This window comes from Petromyzon marinus, unplaced genomic scaffold (genome assembly GCF_048934315.1).
Source record: "Petromyzon marinus isolate PM22_M1 ecotype Great Lakes invasive population unplaced genomic scaffold, UKy_Petmar_22M1.pri1.0 PM_Scaffold_197, whole genome shotgun sequence".
Classification (NCBI taxonomy): Eukaryota; Metazoa; Chordata; class Hyperoartia; order Petromyzontiformes; family Petromyzontidae; genus Petromyzon; species Petromyzon marinus.
This window is the reverse complement of record NW_027423165.1, coordinates 52,454-76,378: the sequence shown is the minus strand read 5'-3', so window position 1 is coordinate 76,378 and position 23,925 is coordinate 52,454. Positions and strand designations below refer to the sequence as shown.

The 23,925-nt window shown below is 57.7% G+C and overlaps 1 protein-coding gene across 4 annotated transcripts in view; it reads right to left on the bottom strand.

The window, feature by feature from the left end:
• Positions 1–23,925, bottom strand: part of LOC116958452 (RNA-binding protein Musashi homolog 2-like) — an 85,490-nt gene that overhangs the window by 15,492 nt on the left and 46,073 nt on the right. For 2 of the 4 annotated variants that reach the window (XM_076063817.1, XM_076063821.1), the window contains exons 7-11: positions 22,888–23,041; positions 21,149–21,226; positions 19,631–19,693; positions 12,343–12,357; positions 5,730–6,080 (exon numbers count right to left, since the gene is read on the bottom strand). In XM_076063817.1, coding sequence (XP_075919932.1) covers positions 5,730–6,080; positions 12,343–12,357; positions 19,631–19,693; positions 21,149–21,226; positions 22,888–23,041 — 661 coding nt within the window. The remainder of the gene's footprint in view (positions 1–5,729; positions 6,081–12,342; positions 12,358–19,630; positions 19,694–21,148; positions 21,227–22,887; positions 23,042–23,925) is intronic. The other 2 variants (XM_076063820.1, XM_076063818.1) reach the window with 2 other exon arrangements.

Below are 23,925 nucleotides of genomic sequence, written 5' to 3'. Positions count from 1 at the left end.
GATGGGACATCAGGGTGGTGTGATGGGACATCAGGGTGGTGTGATGGGGACATCAGGGTGGTGTGATGGGACATCAGGGTGGTGTGATGGGACATCAGGGTGGTGTGATGGGGACATCAGGGGGGTGTGATGGGGGTATCAGTGGGGTGTGATCGGACATCAGGGTGGTGTGATGGGGACATCAGGGTGGTGTGATGGGACATCAGGGTGGTGTGATGGGACATCAGGGTGGTGTGATGGGGACATCAGGGGGGTGTGATGGGGGTATCAGTGGGGTGTGATCGGACATCAGGGTGGTGTGATGGGGACATCAGGGTGGTGTGATGGGACATCAGTGGGGTGTGATGGGGACATCAGGGGAGGTGTGATGGGGACATTATTGGGGGGGTAGCAGTGGTGGTGCACACTCACCACCACCACCACACTCACTCACTCATTCGCCACCACAACAACAACCGCCATTCGCCACTAAGTGGCGGTGACGTCACCACGACGCTTGTGCCAGGCTATGTGCACCTTGAGGCCACGTGAAGTGTCGAACGCCCGCTGGCAGGAGGTCACGGGGCAGACCCAGCAGGTGCCACGGGTCGACTGACTGAGATGACTGGCTGATGCACCACCTGTGCCCCCTGCTGTGCCAACCCGCTGTGCTTTAGCCACCCGGCACTCCGCTCGTTGTTGTGAGCGTCGCTCCTACGCCCTCCGTGGTTGTTGGAGGGCGACTGCCTCCAACTGCCCAGTAGCGTCCTTCACGAGCCTCCTCCGCAGAGGCCGATCTTGACACCGCTGGTACCAGTCATCGGCAAGTCCACTCAGCTCTACGTCCTCCTGTACCACATCACTCCATCTCTTCTCTAGCCCGTGCCGCGCTCGTTTAGCCCCCTCGATCCGGCCGAACAAAAGCTGTTTGGGCATGCGGTGGCTGGGCATGCGGGCTACATGACCCAGCCAACGCAGCCTTGCCCGCCGGAGGAGCTCACCGATGGGACCTTGCCCAGATCTTTCAAGGATTTGTGAGCTCCACACACAATCCAGCCTGGTTAAAACCAGGATGGATCGTAGGCAGGCCAGCTTAAATGTTTCTTACCGGCGAAGAGGTTCCATTAGGGGGGTCCACGTTTCGCAAGCGTAAAGAAGGGAGGGAATGACCGTGGCCGAGAAGACCTGAAGCTTAGTGCAGAGCGACAGACCAGGTAGCTTCCACACAGCGTTACGCAACCGATGAAAAGATATTGCCGCTCGACTGATTCAGAGTGAGACCTCTGCTTAAACCGGAGCCGGTTATGAGCACACTGCCAAGGTATTGGAAACTCTCCACTCTCTCCACAACTGCCCCATCACCGATTGGGAGTTGTGGGGTGGAGTGTCCGATGGTACAAAGCACCCAGGCAGGTGCTTAGTTTTGGTGGGGTTGATGGTAAGGCCCCATCTCTTAGTGGCACGCTCCAGTCTCAGCAGCAGTATCTCCAACTCCTCTTCTGAGTGAGCAGCAATTACCAGATCGTCGGCATACATAACGTGGTTGAGCAATAGGGAGCCATCCCTTGACCGCACCCGGGCATCGATCAGCATCCCATTATATCTGTACCATATGGAGATTCCCCCGGTACAGCTATTGAAGGCTTCACGAACTACGTGGTCAAAATAGATGTTAAATAATGTGGGAGCCAGAGGACATCCCTGTCGCACCCCAAGGTGTACAGGGAATGGCTCCGACTCTTGACCACGTAGTTTTACCCGGGCCAGCTCACCATTATGAAGGTCCTTAATGATTGTGAGCAGAGGATCAGGGACTCCAAAAGCACAAAGAACAACCCATAGCCCAGGCCTACTGATGGTATAATTTTCCCACGACATCAGGAAGAGTGGGGGACGATGTCAACCCCAGCCGCAAGCGATGATGAAATTCTCGCTTGCAACTTTCATCAGCTAGCTCCCATGCCACTAAGGGTTTGAATGGGGTCCTGGGTGTACACCCACCACCGGAGTGGAAGAATGGCAGGCGCATCTTACAGATGACAAGTTGATGGTCAGTGGGCAGATCAGCTCCACGGTAGGTCCTGGTGTCAAGGACATGGGCCCGCATCCGCTGTTCCGTTACTATGTAGTCCAGCAGATGTTCTTGCTTGGACCCGGCATGCATCCATGATGTTGTGTGGATGTGCCGATGCCATAACAGCGTGTTGGTAATTACAAGCCCATGGGCTGCACAAAAATCTAGTGGCCTCCTACCGTTGTTATTGAGCTGATCTGGCCCATGCCCTCCAATCACTCCAGACCAGGTGCCAACATCGTGACCAACTCGGGCATTGAAGTCACCCAACATGATGACTCTATCCCGAGGGGCCACTTTAGCCAGCACCTGTGACAGGAGGTCATAGAAGGCATCCGACTCATCGGCCTTGCCTGCATCCCTCCACGGATGTTCGTCTTCGGTGGGGGCATAAGCAACCGTGACCACCACTCCTCGCCTCCGGTTGATGGGAAGGCGAGCCCAAAGTAGCCTGGGGCTTACAGCTTCCCACACCTCACAGCCACGCTCCCACGCCCCCTTCATTAGAGCCACACCCTGTTGTTTGACAGTCACCTGCCCCAATTAGAGGACAGTCCACCCCTCATAGGGGCAGGAGGCACAGCCGGTCCACCGGACCTCCTGAATGCCGCACAGATCCAGGCGGTACCGGTCCAGCTCCCGACTGGGGAGTGGCAGCTTCTCCTCCGCGGTGAGCGTTCGAACATTCCACGTGGCCACACGAAGTGGCTTTCCGTTGTTTCTGGAGGAGCCCCGCGGGTAGAGATTCAATCTCCTGGCTCCGCCAATTGGGGTTTGGCCAGGAGACGTCATAGACGCCTGTCCCCCCGGGGCCTCCGGCACAAGGTTCTTTATTAGATATTTTCGACGTGGTTTCGCAGTCATTAATTGAGGCTGGAGGGGTTACGAGCCCCTCGCACCCATCCAGAGCCCCCATTTAGCCGCAATGGTGGTTACAAACTCCATGAGGGGAAAGGCCAATCGGAATTGGCCCCTCCCCCTATGGCACTGCCCACGACAGCGTTGCTCGTCCGGCACCACAAGGAGGTAGGGGGTTGTTTTGCAAGACCTCACTCACTCACTCACCACCACCACCGCACTCACCACCACACATACCACACCACCACCACCACACACACCACACACACACCACACATACCACACCACCACCACACACACCACACCACCGCCACACTCACCACCACACACACCACACCACCGCCACACTCACCACCACACACACCACACCACCGCCACACTCACCACCACACACACCACACCACCGCCACGCTCACCACCACACACACCACACCACCACCACACACCCCACACCACCGCCACACACACACCACACTCACCACCACACACACCACACCACCGCCACACACACACCACACACCACCGCACTCACCGCCACACTCACCACCGCACTCACCGCCACACACATCACCACACTCACACCACACACCCCACACCACCGCCACACACACACCACACTCACCACCACACACACCACACCACCGCCACACACACACCACACACCACCGCACTCACCGCCACACTCACCACCGCACTCACCGCCACACACATCACCACACTCACACCACACTCACACCACCAGACACACCACACCACCGCCACACACACCACCAGACACACCACCAGACACACCACACCACCGCCACACACACCACCAGACACACCACCACACACACCGCCACACTCACACCACACACACCGCCACAATCACACCACACTCACCACTGCACTCACCACCACCACACACACACTCACCACCACACTCACTGCCACACACACACACACACCGCCACACACACACACTCACCACCACACTCACACACACACACACACTCACCGCCACACTCACCGCCACACCACCACCACCACACTCACCACACTCACCACTACACTCACCGCCACACACACACACACACTCACCGCCACACACACACCACACCACCGCCACACACACACCACCGCCACACACTCACACCACACTCACCGCCACACACACACACTCACCGCCACACACAACACACACTCACCGCCACACACACACACACTCACCGCCACACACTCACACCACACTCACCGCCACACACACACACACACACTCACCGCCACACTCACACTCACCGCCACACTCACACCACCGCCACACACTCACACCACACTCACCGCCACACTCACACCACACACACTCACACCACACTCACCGCCACACTCACACTCACCGCCACACACACACACTCACCGCCACACCACACTCACCGCCACACTCACCACCACACTCACACACACACACTCACCACCACACTCACACACCACACTCACCACCACACTCACACACCACACTCACCGCCACACTCACACACCACACCACCGCCACACACACACACTCACCGCCACACTCACACCACACACACTCACCGCCACACTCACACCACACACACACACTCACCACCACACACACACTCACCGCCACACTCACACCACACACACACACACTCACCACCACACACACACACACTCACCACCACACACACACACACACACTCACCGCCACACACACACACTCACCGCCACACACACACACACACCGCCACACTCACCACCACCGCCACACACACACACACACTCACCGCCACACACACACACACCGCCACACACACACACACCGCCACACACACACACTCACCGCCACACACACACTCACCGCCACACACACACTCACCGCCACACACACACACCGCCACACACACACACACTCACCGCCACACACACACACTCACCGCCACACACACACACTCACCGCCACACACACACCGCCACACTCACCACCACCGCCACACACACACACACACTCACCGCCACACACACACACACACCGCCACACACACACACTCACCGCCACACACACACACTCACCGCCACACACACACTCACCGCCACACACACACACACTCACCGCCACACACACACACACACTCACCGCCACACACACACACACTCACCGCCACACACACACTCACTCACTGCCACACACACACACTCACCGCCACACACACACACTCACCACCACACTCACACACACACACACTCACCGCCACACACACACACACACTCACCGCCACACACACACACTCACCGCCACACACACACACTCACCGCCACACTCACACCACACACCACACTCACCGCCACACACACACACTCACCGCCACACACACACACTCACCGCCACACTCACACACACCACACTCACCACCACACTCACCACCACACACACACACACTCACACACCGCCACACACACACACACACTCACCGCCACACTCACCACACCACCGCCACACACACACACTCACCACCACACACACACACTCACCACCACACACACACTCACACCAAACACACCACCACACTCACCACACTCACCACTGCACTCACCACCACCACACACCACACTCACACCACACTCACCGCCACACTCACCACACTCACCACCACACTCACACACACACACACTCACCGCCACACACACACACACACTCACCGCCACACTCACCACACTCACACACCACCACCACACACACCACACTCACACACCACCACCACACACACCACACTCACACACCACACTCACCACACTCACCACACCACCGCCACACACTCACCGGCGTTGGTGAGCGCGTCGTGACTGTTGGGCGGAGCCTGATGCATGGGCGACCCAGCGGGTCCCGTGTGGTGGTGCTGCTGCTGCTGCTGCTGTTGGTGGTGGTGGTGGTGGTGCTGCTGGTGGTGGTGGTGGTGCGGAGGAGGTACCACCGCGGTGAGCTCGCCGCGGTGCAGCGCCGGGCGTCCGCCCCCCATGGCCGGACCGCCGCCACCTCCCCCACCGTACTCCGCGTAGGAGAAAGTCGCCGTGGCCGTGGCCGCCGCGGCCGCGGCCGCGGCCGCGGCCGCGGCCGCGGCGGCACCGGCGCGGTGGTCACCGGGAGACGCGTAGAAGCCGTAGTCTGGGAAGGCTGGGGACACGCACACGGAGACACGCGCACAGACACACACGGAGACACACAGAGACACTCACACAGACACACACACAGACACGCAGAGACACACGCAGACACGCAGAGACACACGCAGAGACACACACACAGACACACACACAGACACACACGCAGACACGCACAGACACACACACACACACGCAGACACACAGAGACACAGAGACACAGACACACAGGGTGAGTGTAGAAGCCGTAGTCTGGGAAGGCTGGGGACACGCACACGGAGACACGCACACAGAGACACGCACAGAGACACGCACAGAGACACACACAGAGACACACACAGACACACACAGACACGCACACAGACACACAGAGACACGCGCAGACACTCACGGACACGCAGAGACACACACACAGACACACACACAGACACGCAGAGACACACACACAGACACACACACAGACACGCACACAGACACGCACAGACACACACACAGACACACAGAGACACAGACACACAGGGTGAGTGTAGAAGCCGTAGTCTGGGAAGGCTGGGGACACGCACACGGAGACACGCACACAGACACGCACAGAGACACACACAGAGACACACACAGAGACACTCACACAGACACGCACACAGACACGCACAGAGACACACACAGAGACACACACAGACACACACAGACACGCACACAGACACACAGAGACACACACAGACACACACACACAAAGAGACACACACACAGACACACACACAGACACGCAGAGACACACACACAGACACACACACACAGACACACACGCAGACACGCACAGACACACACACAGACACGCAGACACACAGACACACAGAGACACAGACACACAGGGTGAGTGTAGAAGCCGTAGTCTGGGAAGGCTGGGGCCACACGGAGACACACACAGACACGCAGACACACAGACACACACACACAGAGACACACACAGACACACAGAGACACGCACAGACACAGGGTGAGTGTAGAAGCCGTAGTCTGGGAAGGCTGGGGACACACGGAGACACACACAGACACACACAGACACACACACACAGAGACACACACAGACACACACAGACACACACAGACACACACAGACACACACACGCATACACACACAGACACACACAGACACACACAGACACACACAGACACACACACACAGACACACACTCACAGACACACACTCACAGACACACAGAGACACACACACACAGACACGCACAGACACACACAGACACACACAGACACACAGACACACACAACAACCGCCATTCGCCACTAAGTGGCGGTGACGTCACCACGACGCTTGTGCCAGGCCATGTGCACCTTGAGGCCACGTGAATTGTCGAACGCCCGCTGGCAGGAGGTCACGGGGCAGACCCACCAGGTGCCACGGGTTGACTGACTGAGATGACTGGCTGATGAACCACCTGTGCCCCCTACTGTGCCAACCTGCTGTGCTTTAGCCACCCGGCGCTCCGCTCGTTGTTGTGAGCGTCGCTCCTCCGCCCTCCGTTGTTGCTGGAGGGCGACTGCCTCCAACTGCCCAGTAGCATCCTTCACGAGCCTCCTCCACAGAGGCCGATCTTGACATCGCTGGTACCGGTCATGGGCAAGTCCACTCAGCTCCACGTCCTCCTGTACCACATCACTCCGTCTCTTCTCTAGCCCGTGCCGCGCCCGTTTAGTCCCCTCGATCCGGCCGAATAAAAGCTGTTTCGGCATGCGGTGGCTGGGCATGCGGGCTACATGACCCAGCCAACGCAGCCTTGCCTGCCGGAGGAGCTCACCGATGGGACCTTGCCCAGATCTTTCAAGGATTTGTGAGCTCCTCACACAATCCAGCCTGATTAAACCCAGGATGGATCGTAGGTAGGCTAGCCTAAATGTTTTTAACCGGCGAAGATGTTCCATTAGGGGGGTCCACGTTTCGCAAGCGTAGAGAACGGAGGGAATGACCGTGGCCGAGAAGACCTGAAGCTTAGTGCGGAGCGACAGACCAGGTAGCTTCCACTCAGCGTTACGCAACCGATGAAAAGATATTGCCGCTCGATTGATTCGGAGTGAGACCTCTGCTGTTAAACTGGAACCGGTCATAAGCACACTGCCCAGGTATGGGAAACTCTTCACTCTCTCCACAACTGTCCCATCACCGATTGGGAGTTGTGGGGGTGGAGTGTCCGATGGTACAAAATACCCAGGCAGGTGCTTAGTTTTGGTGGGGCTGATGGTAAGGCCCCATCTCTGAGTGGCACGCTCCAGTCTCAGCAGCAGCGTCTCCAACTCCTCCTCGATCAGCCTCCCATTATATCTGTACCATATGGAGATTCCCCCGGTACAGCTATTGAAGGCTTCACGAACTACGTGGTCAAAAAAGATGTTAAATAATGTGGGAGCCAGAGGACATCCCTGTAGCACCCCAAGGTGTACAGGGAATGGCTCTGACTCCTGGCCACGTAGTTTTACCCGGGCCCGCTCACCATCATGAAGGTCCTTAATGATCGTGAGCAGAGGGTCAGGGACTCCAAAAGCACGAAGAACAACCCAGAGCCCAGGCCTACTGATGGTATCATAGGCCTTGACCAGGTCAATAAAGCAGAGATGTAGGTCTTGCTGGAATTCCCTACACCTCTGCTGTAGCAGACGGACAGAAAAAATGGCATCTGTGCAGGACCGCCCTTTCCTGAAACTGCACTGGGACTCTGCAAGCCTCTCCTCAGCGTGCCTGGCAAGGCAATGTTGAATAATCCTTGCCAGGACCTTTCCTGGCACACTGAGTGAGATGCCCCTGTAGTTGTTACAGGCTGTGCAGTCCCCCTTCTTAAAGAGGGAGACCACCAGGGCATCCTTCCAATCCTGCGGAACCCGTCCAGTGGTCCAGACTGTTGTTATCATGTCATATAGGGCAGTCTGTGCACAAACGCCACCCTCCCTCAGCATTTCGCTTGGGAGATCATCTCTGCCCACTGCCTTTCCTGGTCTCAGACTCCGGATCGCCTTCAGTACTTCCTCAACAGATGGCACCTCAGCCAGCCACTCACAGGGGGTGACTTCTTTCAATATTTGAGGCACCGCAGCCTCAGCAGGGTCATCCCCACTTTGTGCCACGATGTTTTCCTGGCTGAGGGATTTTCCCTCACCCAGGACCTCACAGAAATGCTCAGCAAATCTGCAAACCTGTTCCTGGGGGTCGGAGAGTGGATCACCGGTTTTTCCCCTAATAGAGATTTGTGATCGCGGGCCATTGAGGCAGACTCCATCTCCTCAGCAACCCGCGACCACCACCCATCCTTGCAGCGCCTCACGGCTCTCCGAACCTCCGAGCGAAGGCTGCGGTAAGCCTCCTCATTCTCTGACGTGGGAATCTGTAGCCGATGACAGTGGGCCTGTCACTTTTTCTCAACTATCCTGAACACCTGCTCTGTCAGCCAGGGTCTCTGGGGAGGTCTGGACCGCGTACCCAAAGCAGCCAATGCAGCTGCATGAGTCACAGTCCTGAACCTCGCCCATTTACCCTCGACATCAGGAGGAGTGGAGGACGATGCCAACCCCAACCACAAGCGATGATGAAATTCTCGCTTGCTACTTTCATCAGATAACTGAGACCAGGCCACTTTAGGTTTGAATGGGGTCCTGGGTGTATACCCACCACCGGAGTGGAAGAATGGCAGGCGCATCTTACAGATGACTAGTCGATGGTCAGAGGGCAGATCAGCTCCACAGTAGGTCCTGGTGTCCAGGACATGGGCTCGCATCCGCTGGTCCATCACTATGTAGTCCAGCAGATGTTCTTGCTTGGACCCGGCATGCATCCATGATGTTGTGTGGATGCGCCGATGCCGGAACAGCGTGTTGGTAATTACAAGCTCATGGGCTGCACACAAATCTAGCAGCCTTCTACCGTTGTTATTGAGCTGATCTGGCCCATGCCCTCCAATCACTCCAGACCAGGTGCCAGCATTGTGACCAACTCGGGCATTGAAGTCACCCAACAAGATGACTATCCCGAGGGGTCACTTTAGCCAGCACCTGTGACAGGAGGTCATAGAAGGCATCTGACTCATCGGCTTTGCCTGCATCCCTCCACGGATGTTCGTCTTCGGTGGGGGCATAAGTAACCACGACCACCACTCCTCGCCTCCGGTTGATGGGAAGGCGAGCTCAAAGTAGCCTGGGGCTTACAGCTTCCCACACCTCACCACCATGCTCCCACGCCCCCTTCATTCTTTTGTTCAAAAGAAGAGCCACACCCTGTTGTTTGGCAGTCTGCTGCGCCGAGTAGAGGACTGTCCACCCCTCATGGTGGCAGGAGGTACCGGTCCAGCTCCCGACAGAGGAGTGGCAGCCTCTCCTCCGCAGTGAACGTTCGAACATTCCACGTGGCCACACGAAGTGGCTTTTCGTTGTTTCTGGAGGAGCCCCGAGGGTAGATATTCAATATCCTGGCTCCACCAGATGGGGTTTGGCCAGGAGACGTCATAGACGCCTGTCCCCCCGGGGCCTCCGGCACAAGCTTATTAGTTCGATATTTCAGACGTGGTTTAGTGGTAAATTTTTGAAGGTGGAGGGGTTACCAGCCCCTCGCACAGACACACACACACACAAAGACACACACACAGATACACACACAAAGACACACACACACAGATACACACACAAAGACACACACACACACAGATACACACACAGACACACACAAACAGGGTGAGTGTAGAAGCCGTAGTCTGGGAAGGCTGGGGACACACACACACACACAGACACACAGACACACACAGACACACACACACACAGAAACACACAGACACACACACACGGTTGAGTGGAGAAACCCAACTGTAAATGATGCGATTCCTGACATGCAATACCCAGGTGTCCACAAACTGAATTGTGGTTGTGGCGGCAGTTACAACATTGGGGAAACGAAATGACACGTCTAAGACCGCGTCAGTGAACACAAGGCGGATCTAAAACACGGTGGGTCCAACACTTCTGCCGTTGCCGATAGTTATTTTAACGACGTGGGCTCACGCGGGATTGACTTTTCCAAGACGGAGGAACTCTGCAAACCCACCCGGCTATTATTTGTCCACGACGCCATCCAGATAAATAAAACACGACCAAAGAAGATGGGGACAGACCGAGCAATCACTGGAAGGACGTTGGTAACCAGGTAAAGTCTTAACCCGCTGTGATGTTTCTATCCCACCTGCGCCTACGTCAGCTGTTACCTACGACTCTCTGTGTCTCGTTCTGTCTCTCTCTCTCTCTGTGTGTGTGTGCATCTCTCTCCGATCTCTACTCCTGTGACCCCGGTGCTACCGTGAGGTCCACTTTCGGCCCCGCCTCCTCTCCTCTCCCCCCCGCCCACTGCAGAGGCCTCTAGAACCTCGTGCCACGACAGGTCTCTCGTCTACTTCAGCAGTTTGTTTCTGACGACGGTCGCTTGCGTTTTGCCATCGATTATCTTTCGAAAATACGCGACTTTACCGATAGAATCAAAGAGTCCAGTGTAGAAACTACAGTCTGGGAAGGCTGGAGACACACAGACACACACACACACACACAGACACACACACAGACAGACAGACACACACACACAGACACACACACAGGAACACACGCACAGACACACACAGACACACAGGTACACACGCACAGACACACACACACAGACAGACACACACAGCCACACACACAGACACACACACAGACACACACAGACACACACACCGACACACACACCGACACACACAGACAGACACAGACAGACACACACAGACACGGTGAGTGTATAAACCGTAGTCTGGGAAAGCTGGGGACACACAAACACACACAGACACACACAGACAGACACACACACAGACAGACACACACAGACACACACACAGACAGACACACACACAGACAGACACACACACAGACACACACACAGACACGCAGACACACACACACACAGACACACACAGACAGGGTGAGTGTATAAACCATAGTCTGGGAAGGCTGGGGACACACACAGACAGACACACACAGACAGACACACACACAGACAGACACACACACAGACAGACACACACACAGACAGACACACACAGACAGACACACACAGACACACAGGGTGAGTGTAGACACACAGACAGACTCACACAGACACACACACAGACAGACACACACACAGACATGCAGACACACACAGACACACACAGACACACACACACACAGACACACAGACACACAGACAGGGTGAGTGTATAAACCATAGTCTGGGAAGGCTGGGGACACACACAGACAGACACACACACAGACAGACACACACACAGACAGACAGACAGACACACACACAGACAGACACACACAGACACACACACAGACAGACACACACAGTGAGTGTAGACACACAGACAGACACACACAGACACACACACAGACAGACACACACAGACAGACACACACAGACAGACAGACACACACAGACACACACACAGACACACACACAGACAGACACACACAAAGACAGATAGACACACAAAGACAGACACACAGACAGGGTGAGTGTAGACACACAGACAGAGACACACACAGACAGACAGACACACACAGACAGACACACACACAGACAGACAGACACACACAGACAGACAGACAGGGTGAGTGTAGACACACAGACAGAGACACACGCAGACACACACAGACAAACAGGGTGAGTGTAGACACACAGACAGAGACACACACAGACACACAGACAGAGACAGACCATCAGGGTGAGTAGTGGTGAGCGTCAGGGTGAGTAGTGGTGAGTGTCAGGGTGAGCGTCAGGGTGAGGAGTGGTGAGTGTCAGGGTGAAGAGTGGTGAGCGTCAGGGTGAGGAGTGGTGAGCGTCAGGGTGAGTAGTGGTGAGCGTCAGGGTGAGTAGTGGTGAGTGTCAGGGTGAGTCTAGTGGTGAGCGTCAGGGTGAGTAGTGGTGAGTGTCAGGGTGAGTAGCGGTGAGCGTCAGGGTGAGTAGTGGTGAGCGTCAGGGTGAGTCTAGTGGTGAGTGTCAGGGTGAGTAGCGGTGAGCGTCAGGGTGAGGAGCGGTGAGCGTCAGGGTGAGTCTAGTGGTGAGTGTCAGGGTGAGTAGTGGTGAGTGTCAGGGTGAGTAGTGGTGAGTGTCAGGGTGAGTAGTGGTGAGTGTCAGAGTGAGGAGTGGTGAGTGTCAGGGTGAGGAGTGGTGAGCGTCAGGGTGAGTAGTGGTGAGTGTCAGGGTGAGGAGTGGTGAGTGTCAGGGTGAGGAGTGGTGAGCGTCAGGATGAGGAGTGGTGGTGAGCGTCAGGGTGAGGAGTGGTGAGCGTCAGGGTGAGGAGTGGTGAGTGTCAGGGTGAGTGTCAGGGTGAGTAGTGGTGAGCGTCAGGGTGAGTAGTGGTGAGTGTCAGGGTGAGGAGTGGTGAGCGTCAGGGTGAGGAGTGGTGAGCGACAGGGTGAGGAGTGGTGAGCGTCAGGGTGAGTGGTGGTGAGCGACAGGGTGAGTAGTGGTGAGTCTAGTGGTGAGCGTCAGGGTGAGTAGCGGTGAGCGTCAGGGTGAGGAGTGGTGAGCGTCAGGGTGAGGAGTGGTGAGCGACAGGGTGAGTCTAGTGGTGAGCGTCAGGGTGAGTAGTGGTGAGCGACAGGGTGAGGAGTGGTGAGCGACAGGGTGAGGAGTGGTGAGCGACAGGGTGAGTAGTGGTGAGCGTCAGGGTGAGTGTCAGGGTGAGTAGTGGTGAGTGTCAGGGTGAGTAGTGGTGAGCGTCAGGGTGAGGAGTGGTGAGTGTCAGGGTGAGTAGTGGTGAGCGTCAGGGTGAGGAGTGGTGAGCGTCAGGGTGAGGAGTGGTGAGCGTCAGGGTGAGTCTAGTGGTGAGTGTCAGGGTGAGGAGTGGTGAGCGTCAGGGTGAGGAGTGGTGAGCGTCAGGGTGAGGAGTGGTGAGCGTCAGGGTGAGTCTAGTGGTGAGTGTCAGGGTGAGGAGTGGTGAGCGTCAGGGTGAGTAGTGGTGAGTGTCAGGGTGAGTAGTGGTGAGCGTCAGGGTGAGAAGTGGTGGTGAGTGTCAGGGTGAGAAGTGGTGGTGAGTGTCAGGGTGAGGAGTGGTGGTGAGTGTCAGGGTGAGGAGTGGTGAGCGTCAGGGTGAGGAGTGGTGAGCATCAGGGTGAGGAGTGGTGAGCGTCAGGGTGAGGAGTGGTGAGCGTCAGGGTGAGGAGTGGTGAGCGTCAGGGTGAGTAGTGGTGAGCGTCAGGGTGAGTAGTGGTGAGTGTCAGGGTGAGTCTAGTGGTGAGCGTCAGGGTGAGGAGTGGTGAGCGTCAGGGTGAGGAGTGGTGAGCGTCAGGGTGAGGAGTGGTGGTGAGCGTCAGGGTGAGGAGTAGTGGTGAGCGTCAGGGTGAGTAGCGGTGAGCGTCAGGGTGAGGAGTGGTGAGCGTCAGGGTGAGTAGCGGTGAGCGTCAGGGTGAGTCTAGTGGTGAGCGTCAGGGTGAGTAGTGGTGAGCGTCAGGGTGAGTCTAGTGGTGAGTGTCAGGGTGAGGAGTGGTGAGCGTCAGGGTGAGTAGCGGTGAGCGTCAGGGTGAGTAGCGGTGAGCGTCAGGGTGAGTCTAGTGGTGAGCGTCAGGGTGAGTAGTAGTGGTGAGCGTCAGGGTGAGGAGTGGTGAGCGTCAGGGTGAGTCTAGTGGTGAGCGTCAGGGTGAGTAGCGGTGAGCATCAGGGTGAGGAGTGGTGGTGAGCGTCAGGGTGAGGAGTGGTGAGCGTCAGGGTGAGGAGTGGTGAGCGTCAGGGTGAGTCTAGTGGTGAGCGTCAGGGTGATGAGTGGTGAGCGTCAGGGTGAGGAGTAGTGGTGAGCGTCAGGGTGAGTCTAGTGGTGAGCGTCAGGGTGAGGAGTGGTGAGCGTCAGGGTGAGGAGTGGTGAGAGTCAGGGTGAGGAGTGGTGAGCGTCAGGGTGAGTATAGTGGTGAGCGTCAGGGTGAGGAGTGGTGAGCGTCAGGGTGAGGAGTGGTGAGCGTCAGGGTGAGTCTAGTGGTGAGCGTCAGGGTGAGTAGTGGTGAGCGTCAGGGTGAGGAGTGGTGAGCGTCAGGGTGAGAAGTGGTGGTGAGTGTCAGGGTGAGGAGTGGTGAGCGTCAGGGTGAGGAGTGGTGAGCGTCAGGGTGAGGAGTGGTGAGCGTCAGGGTGAGGAGTGGTGAGCGTCAGGGTGAGGAGTGGTGAGCGTCAGGGTGAGTCTAGTGGTGAGCGTCAGGGTGAGTAGTGGTGAGCGTCAGGGTGAGGAGCAGTGAGCGTCAGGGTGAGGAGTGGTGAGCGTCAGGGTGAGGAGTGGTGAGCGTCAGGGTGAGAAGTGGTGGTGAGTGTCAGGGTGAGCGTCAGGGTGAGTGTCAGGGTGAGTCTAGTGGTGAGTGTCAGGGTGAGTCTAGTGGTGAGCGTCAGGGTGAGGAGTGGTGAGCGTCAGGGTGAGGAGTGGTGAGCGTCAGGGTGAGTCTAGTGGTGAGCGTCAGGGTGAGTCTAGTGGTGAGCGTCAGGGTGAGTAGCGGTGAGCGTCAGGGTGAGTCTAGTGGTGAGCGTTAGGGTGAGGAGTGGTGGTGAGTGTCAGGGTGAGTAGTGGTGAGCGTCAGGGTGAGGAGTGGTGAGCATCAGGGTGAGGAGTGGTGAGCGTCAGGGTGAGGAGTGGTGAGCGTCAGGGTGAGGAGTGGTGAGCGTCAGGGTGAGGAGTGGTGAGCGTCAGGGTGAGTAGTGGTGAGTGTCAGGGTGAGTCTAGTGGTGAGCGTCAGGGTGAGGAGTGGTGAGCGTCAGGGTGAGGAGTGGTGAGCGTCAGGGTGAGGAGTGGTGGTGAGCGTCAGGGTGAGGAGTAGTGGTGAGCGTCAGGGTGAGTAGCGGTGAGCGTCAGGGTGAGGAGTGGTGAGCGTCAGGGTGAGTAGCGGTGAGCGTCAGGGTGAGTCTAGTGGTGAGCGTCAGGGTGAGTAGTGGTGAGCGTCAGGGTGAGTCTAGTGGTGAGTGTCAGGGTGAGGAGTGGTGAGCGTCAGGGTGAGTAGCGGTGAGCGTCAGGGTGAGTAGCGGTGAGCGTCAGGGTGAGTCTAGTGGTGAGCGTCAGGGTGAGTAGTAGTGGTGAGCGTCAGGGTGAGGAGTGGTGAGCGTCAGGGTGAGTCTAGTGGTGAGCGTCAGGGTGAGTAGCGGTGAGCATCAGGGTGAGGAGTGGTGGTGAGCGTCAGGGTGAGTCTAGTGGTGAGCGTCAGGGTGAGGAGTAGTGGTGAGCGTCAGGGTGAGTCTAGTGGTGAGCGTCAGGGTGATGAGTGGTGAGCGTCAGGGTGAGGAGTAGTGGTGAGCGTCAGGGTGAGTCTAGTGGTGAGCGTCAGGGTGAGGAGTGGTGAGCGTCAGGGTGAGGAGTGGTGAGCGTCAGGGTGAGGAGTGGTGAGCGTCAGGGTGAGTATAGTGGTGAGCGTCAGGGTGAGGAGTGGTGAGCGTCAGGGTGAGGAGTGGTGAGCGTCAGGGTGAGTCTAGTGGTGAGCGTCAGGGTGAGTAGTGGTGAGCGTCAGGGTGAGGAGTGGTGAGCGTCAGGGTGAGAAGTGGTGGTGAGTGTCAGGGTGAGGAGTGGTGAGCGTCAGGGTGAGGAGTGGTGAGCGTCAGGGTGAGGAGTGGTGAGCGTCAGGGTGAGGAGTGGTGAGCGTCAGGGTGAGGAGTGGTGAGCGTCAGGGTGAGTCTAGTGGTGAGCGTCAGGGTGAGGAGCAGTGAGCGTCAGGGTGAGGAGTGGTGAGCATCAGGGTGAGGAGTGGTGAGCGTCAGGGTGAGAAGTGGTGGTGAGTGTCAGGGTGAGCGTCAGGGTGAGTGTCAGGGTGAGTCTAGTGGTGAGTGTCAGGGTGAGTCTAGTGGTGAGCGTCAGGGTGAGGAGTGGTGAGCGTCAGGGTGAGGAGTGGTGAGCGTCAGGGTGAGTCTAGTGGTGAGCGTCAGGGTGAGTCTAGTGGTGAGCGTCAGGGTGAGTAGCGGTGAGCGTCAGGGTGAGTCTAGTGGTGAGCGTTAGGGTGAGGAGTGGTGGTGAGTGTCAGGGTGAGTAGTGGTGAGTGTCAGGGTGAGGAGTGGTGAGCGTCAGGGTGAGTAGTGGTGAGCGTCAGGGTGAGTCTAGTGGTGAGCGTCAGGGTGAGCGTCAGGGTGAGTCTAGTGGTGAGCGTCAGGGTGAGTCTAGTGGTGAGTGTCAGGGTGAGGAGTGGTGAGCGTCAGGGTGAGTAGCGGTGAGCGTCAGGGTGAGTCTAGTGGTGAGCGTCAGGGTGAGTCTAGTGGTGAGCGTTAGGGTGAGGAGTGGTGAGTGTCAGGGTGAGTAGTGGTGAGTGTCAGGGTGAGGAGTGGTGAACGTCAGGGTGAGTAGTGGTGAGCGTCAGGGTGAGTCTAGTGGTGAGCGTCAGGGTGAGCGTCAGGGTGAGTAGTGGTGAGCGTCAGGGTGAGTCTAGTGGTGAGCGTCAGGGTGAGTCTAGTGGTGAGTGTCAGGGTGAGGAGTGGTGAGCGTCAGGGTGAGTAGCGGTGAGCGTCAGGGTGAGTAGCGGTGAGGAGTGGTGAGCGTCAGGGTGAGGAGTGGTGAGCGTCAGGGTGAGTAGCGGTGAGCGTCAGGGTGAGTAGCGGTGAGCGTCAGGGTGAGTCTAGTGGTGAGTGTCAGGGTGAGGAGTGGTGAGCGTCAGGGTGAGCGTCAGGGTGAGGAGTGGTGAGCGTCAGGGTGAGTCTAGTGGTGAGTGTCAGGGTGAGGAGTGGTGAGCGTCAGGGTGAGCGACAGGGTGAGTAGTGGTGAGTGTCAGGGTGAGTGGTGGTGAGCGTCAGGGTGAGTGGTGGTGAGCGTCAGGGTGAGTAGTGGTGAGCGTCAGGGTGAGGAGTGGTGAGTGTCAGGGTGAGGAGTGGTGAGCGTCAGGGTGAGTAGTGGTGAGTGTCAGGGTGAGTCTAGTGGTGAGCGTCAGGGTGAGTGGTGGTGAGCGACAGGGTGAGTAGTGGTGAGCGTCAGGGTGAGTCTAGTGGTGAGCGTCAGGGTGAGTAGTGGTGAGTCTAGTGGTGAGCGACAGGGTGAGTGTCAGGGTGAGTGTCAGGGTGAGTGTCAGGGTGAGTGTCAGGGTGAGTCTAGTGGTGAGTGACAGGGTGAGTGTCAGGGTGAGTGTCAGGGTGAGTAGTGGTGAGCGTCAGGGTGAGTCTAGTGGTGAGCGTCAGGGTGAGTAGTGGTGAGTCTAGTGGTGAGCGACAGGGTGAGTGTCAGGGTGAGTGTCAGGGTGAGTGTCAGGGTGAGTGTCAGGGTGAGTAGTGGTGAGCGTCAGGGTGAGTAGTGGTGAGCGTCAGGGTGAGGAGTGGTGAGTGTCAGGGTGAGGAGTGGTGAGCGTCAGGGTGAGTAGTGGTGAGCGTCAGGGTGAGTAGTGGTGAGTGTCAGGGTGAGTCTAGTGGTGAGCGTCAGGGTGAGTGGTGGTGAGCGACAGGGTGAGTAGTGGTGAGCGTCAGGGTGAGTCTAGTGGTGAGCGTCAGGGTGAGTAGTGGTGAGTCTAGTGGTGAGCGACAGGGTGAGTGTCAGGGTGAGTGTCAGGGTGAGTGTCAGGGTGAGTGTCAGGGTGAGTCTAGTGGTGAGTGACAGGGTGAGTGTCAGGGTGAGTGTCAGGGTGAGTAGTGGTGAGCGTCAGGGTGAGTCTAGTGGTGAGCGTCAGGGTGAGTAGTGGTGAGTCTAGTGGTGAGCGACAGGGTGAGTGTCAGGGTGAGTGTCAGGGTGAGTGTCAGGGTGAGTGTCAGGGTGAGTAGTGGTGAGTGTCAGGGTGAGTAGTGGTGAGTGTCAGGGTGAGTGTCAGGGTGAGTAGTGGTGAGTCTAGTGGTGAGCGACAGGGTGAGGAGTGGTGAGCGTCAGGGTGAGTAGTGGTGAGTCTAGTGGTGAGCGACAGGGTGAGTAGTGGTGAGTCTAGTGGTGAGTGTCAGGGTGAGTAGTGGTGAGTCTAGTGGTGAGTGTCAGGGTGAGTAGTGGTGAGCGTCAGGGTGAGTAGTGGTGAGTCTAGTGGTGAGCGACAGGGTGAGTAGTGGTGAGTCTAGTGGTGAGTGTCAGGGTGAGTAGTGGTGAGTCTAGTGGTGAGTGACAGGGTGAGTGGTGGTGAGCGACAGGGTGAGTGACAGGGTGAGTAGTGGTGAGTGTCAGGGTGAGTGGTGGTGAGTGTCAGGGTGAGTAGTGGTGAGCGTCAGGGTGAGTAGTGGTGAGCGTCAGGGTGAGTGGTGGTGAGCGTCAGGGTGAGTAGTGGTGAGTGTCAGGGTGAGTAGTGGTGAGTGTCAGGGTGAGTGTCAGGGTGAGTAGTGGTGAGTCTAGTGGTGAGCGACAGGGTGAGGAGTGGTGAGCGTCAGGGTGAGTAGTGGTGAGTCTAGTGGTGAGTGTCAGGGTGAGTAGTGGTGAGTCTAGTGGTGAGCGACAGGGTGAGTAGTGGTGAGTCTAGTGGTGAGTGTCAGGGTGAGTGGTGGTGAGCGTCAGGGTGAGTAGTGGTGAGTCTAGTGGTGAGTCTAGTGGTGAGTCTAGTGGTGAGCGACAGGGTGAGTAGTGGTGAGTCTAGTGGTGAGTGTCAGGGTGAGCTGTTTACCCGCCGCTCCACGTGCCGTCATTGCCGCAGTCACCTGACCATACGCTGCGGCCGCTGGGAATCCTGGGTAGAGAAAGAGTGACGTGGTGAGCGTGGTGGTGAGCGTGGTGGTGAGCGTGGTGGTGAGTGTGGTGGTGAGTGACGTGGTGAGCGTGGTGGTGAGCGTGGTGGTGAGTGTGGTGGTGGTGAGCGTGGTGGTGAGCGTGGTGGTGAGTGTAGTGGTGAGCGTGGTGGTGAGTGTGGTGGTGTGCGTGGTGGTGAGCATGGTGGTGAGCGTGGTGGTGAGTGTGGTGGTGAGTGTGGTGGTGAGCGTGGTGGCGGTGGTGAGCGTGGTGGTGAGTGACGTGGTGGTGAGCGTGGTGGTGAGCGTGGTGGTGAGCGTGGTGGTGAGCGTGGTGGTGTGTGTGGTGGTGAGCGTGGTGGCGGTGGTGAGCGTGGTGGTGAGTGACGTGGTGGTGAGCGTGGTGGTGAGTGTGGTGGTGTGCGTGGTGGTGAGCATGGTGGTGAGTGTGGTGGTGAGTGTGGTGGTGAGCGTGGTGGCGGTGGTGAGCGTGGTGGTGACGTGGTGGTGAGCGTGGTGGTGAGCGTGGTGGTGTGTGTGGTGGTGAGCGTGGTGGTGAGCGTGGTGGTGAGCGTGGTGGTGAGCGTGGTGGTGAGCGTGGTGGTGAGTGTGGTGGTGAGTGTTGTGGTAAGTGTGGTGGTGAGTGTGGTGGTGAGCGTGGTGGTGAGTGTGGTGGTGAGCGTGGTGGTGAGTGTGGTGGTGGTGGTGGTGAGCGTGGTGGTGGTGAGCGTGGTGGTGGTGAGCGTGGTGGTGAGCGTGGTGGTGTGTGTAGTGGTGAGCGTGGTGGTGAGCGTGGTGGTGGTGGTGAGCGTGGTGGTGAGCGTGGTGGTGGTGAGCGTGGTGGTGAGCGTGGTGGTGTGTGTAGTGGTGAGCGTGGTGGTGTGTGTAGTGGTGAGCGTGGTGGTGAGCGTGGTGGTGAGCGTGGTGGTGAGCGTGGTGGTGTGTGTAGTGGTGAGCGTGGTGGTGAGCGTGGTGGTGAGCGTGGTGGTGAGCGTGGTGGTGTGTGTAGTGGTGAGCGTGGTGGTGAGCGTGGTGGTGAGTGTAGTGGTGAGTGTGGTGGTGAGCGTGGTGGTGAGCGTGGTGGTGAGTGTCGTGGTGAGTGATGTGGTGAGCGTGGTGGTGAGCGTGGTGGGTGAGTGACGTGGTGAGTGTCGTGGTGAGTGGTGAGTGACGTGGTGAGTGTAGTGGTGAGTGACGTGGTGAGTGTTGTGGTGAGTGACGTGGTTAGTGTCGCGGTGAGTGTCGTGTTGAGTGTCGTGGTGAGTGTGGTGGTGAGTGTAGTGGTGAGTGTAGTGGTGAGTGTCATGGTGAGTGTAGTGGTGAGTGTCGTGGTGAGCGTCGTGGTGAGTGTCATGGTGAGTGTGGTCGTGGTGAGTGTCGTGGTGAGCGTGGTGGTGAGTGTCGTGGTGAGTGGTGAGTGTCGTGGTGAGTGACGTGGTGAGTGTCGTGGTGAGTACCGGGGAAGTGATATCCGTAAGCAGGAGGAAGGCTTGGATAGCCCCGGCCAGTGTACGCAGCTGCAAAACTGGGGTAGCCTGCACCACCAACATCACCACAACCATCATCACCACCACCACCAACAACCATCATCACCACCACCAACATCACCACAACCATCATCACCACCACCATCACCAATACCACCACCAACAACAACCAGCACAACCATTATCACCACCATCATCACCACCACCATCACCACAACCATCATCACCACCACCACCATCATCACAACGATCACCACCACCATCACCACCACAACCACCACCAACAACAACCAAGCACAACCACCATCGCCACCACCAACAACAAAAATCACCGCCACAACCACCATCACCGCCACAACCACCATCACCACCACAACCACCATCACCGCCACCATCACCGCCACCATCACCACCATCACCGCCATCATCACCACCATCACCACCACCACTATCACCACAACCACCACCACCATCACCACAACCATCATCACCACAACCACCACCATCACCACCACCATCACCACAACCACCATCACCACCACCATCGCCACCACCAACAACAACAATCGCCACCACAACCATCACCACAACCATCACCACAACCATCACCACAACCACCATCACCACCACCACCGCCATCATCACCACCACAACCGCCATCGCCACCACCACGAACAACAACAATCACCACCACAACCACCACAACCATCACCACCACCATCACCACCACAACCACCACCACAACCACCACCACCAACAAAGAAAGCGCAACAACAACAAAAAATTCGCGGTCTTTGCAAATTGCCAATCGCGCTGTTTCAAATTGCGATAGCGATTTGAGACCGACGGATCGTCCAGCCCTACTTCGATTGGCGACTCCTTCACCATGACCCCGGACCGCTGCCTGGCTTTAACACGTGCCCCAAAAAAGAGTGATTCCACCACCCTGACACCGAGTAGGGTGACGTTTCCATGGTGACGACAACGTCGGTCGGCATCATGGCGGGCGGATTTGCAGGCGGGTTTGGACACGCCATCAAAACCCACACCCCCGCAAAAAAAACCAAAAAACTTCGTCACGGTGAATAATGTTGGTCCCCATTTGGATTTTTAGACCTTCACTCATTTTCATTTTCAGCAGCGAGTTCGAGTTCACGTTGCCCAGCATGCCGTGTGAGCCCCGCCCACGCGCCATTACCCAGCATGCCGTGCGAGCCCCCCACCCCGCCCACGCCACATTACCCAGCATGCCGTGCGAGCCCGCCCATGCTCCATTACCCAGCATGCCGTGCGAGCCCCCCCCCCACCCCCCACCCACGCCACATTACCCAGCATGCCGTGCGAGGCCCCCCCCCGCCCACGCCACATTACCCAGCATGCCGTGCGAGCCCCCCCCCCCCCCACGCCACATTACCCAGCATGCCGTGCGAGCCCGCCCACGCCACATTACCCAGCATGCCGTGCGAGCCCGCCCACGCCACATTACCCAGCATGCCGTGCGAGCCCCCCCACCCCCACGGACCATTACCCAGCATGCCGTGCGAGCCCCCCACCCCCACGCCACATTACCCAGCATGCCGTGCGAGCCCCCCACCCCCCACCCACGCCACATTACCCAGCATGCCGTGCGAGCCCCCCACCCCCACGCCACATTACCCAGCATGCCGTGCGAGCCCCCCCCCCCCCCCCCCCCGCCCACGCCACATTACCCAGCATGCCGTGCGAGCCCGCCCATGCTCCATTACCCAGCATGCCCATGCCCAGCATGAAGGCGTCCATGGCGTATGGGATGGCCCGGGCACGGCCACGGATTGACCCTGGTGGGAACATCACCTCCTTGGGCTGAGCCTTCTTACACTCCACCTACACACACACACACACAGCGTTCAGGCTGAGTCGACCTAGAGGTGAGACACTCCACCTTGACACACACACACACACACAGCGTTCAGGCTGAGTCTACCTAGAGGTGACACACACACACAGTGCAGGCTGAGTCTACCTAGAGGTGACACACTCCACCTACACACACACACACACACAGTGCAGGCTGAGTCGACCTAGAGGTGAGACACTCCACCTACACACACACACACAGTGCAGGCTGAGTCAACCTAGAGGTGACACACACACACACACACAGCGTTCAGGCTGAGTCGACCTAGAGGTGACACACTCCACCTACACACACACACACAGCGTTCAGGCTGAGTCGACCTAGAGGTGACACACTCCACCATGACACACAGAGAGTGTAGGCTGAGTCTACCTAGAGGTGACACACTCCACCTACACACACACACACAGCGTTCAGGCTGAGTCGACCTAGAGGTGACACACTCCACCATGACACACAGAGAGTGTAGGCTGAGTCGACCTAGAGGTGACACACTCCACCATGACACACACACAGAGTGTAGGCTGAGTCGACCTAGAGGTGAGACACTCCACCTTGACACACACACAGAGTTCAGGCTGAGTCGACCTAGAGGTGACACACTCCACCTTGACACACACACACAGTGCAGGCTGAGTCGACCTAGAGGTCAGACACTCCACCTTGACACACACACACACAGTGCAGGCTGAGTCGACCTAGAGGTGAGACACTCCACCATGACACACACACACAGTGTAGGCTGAGTCTACCTAGAGGTGAGACACTCCACCTTGGTGGTGTAGTGGTGGTGGGGTAGTGGTGGTGGTGTAGTGGTGGTGTAGTGGTGGTGTAGTGGTGTAGTGGTGGT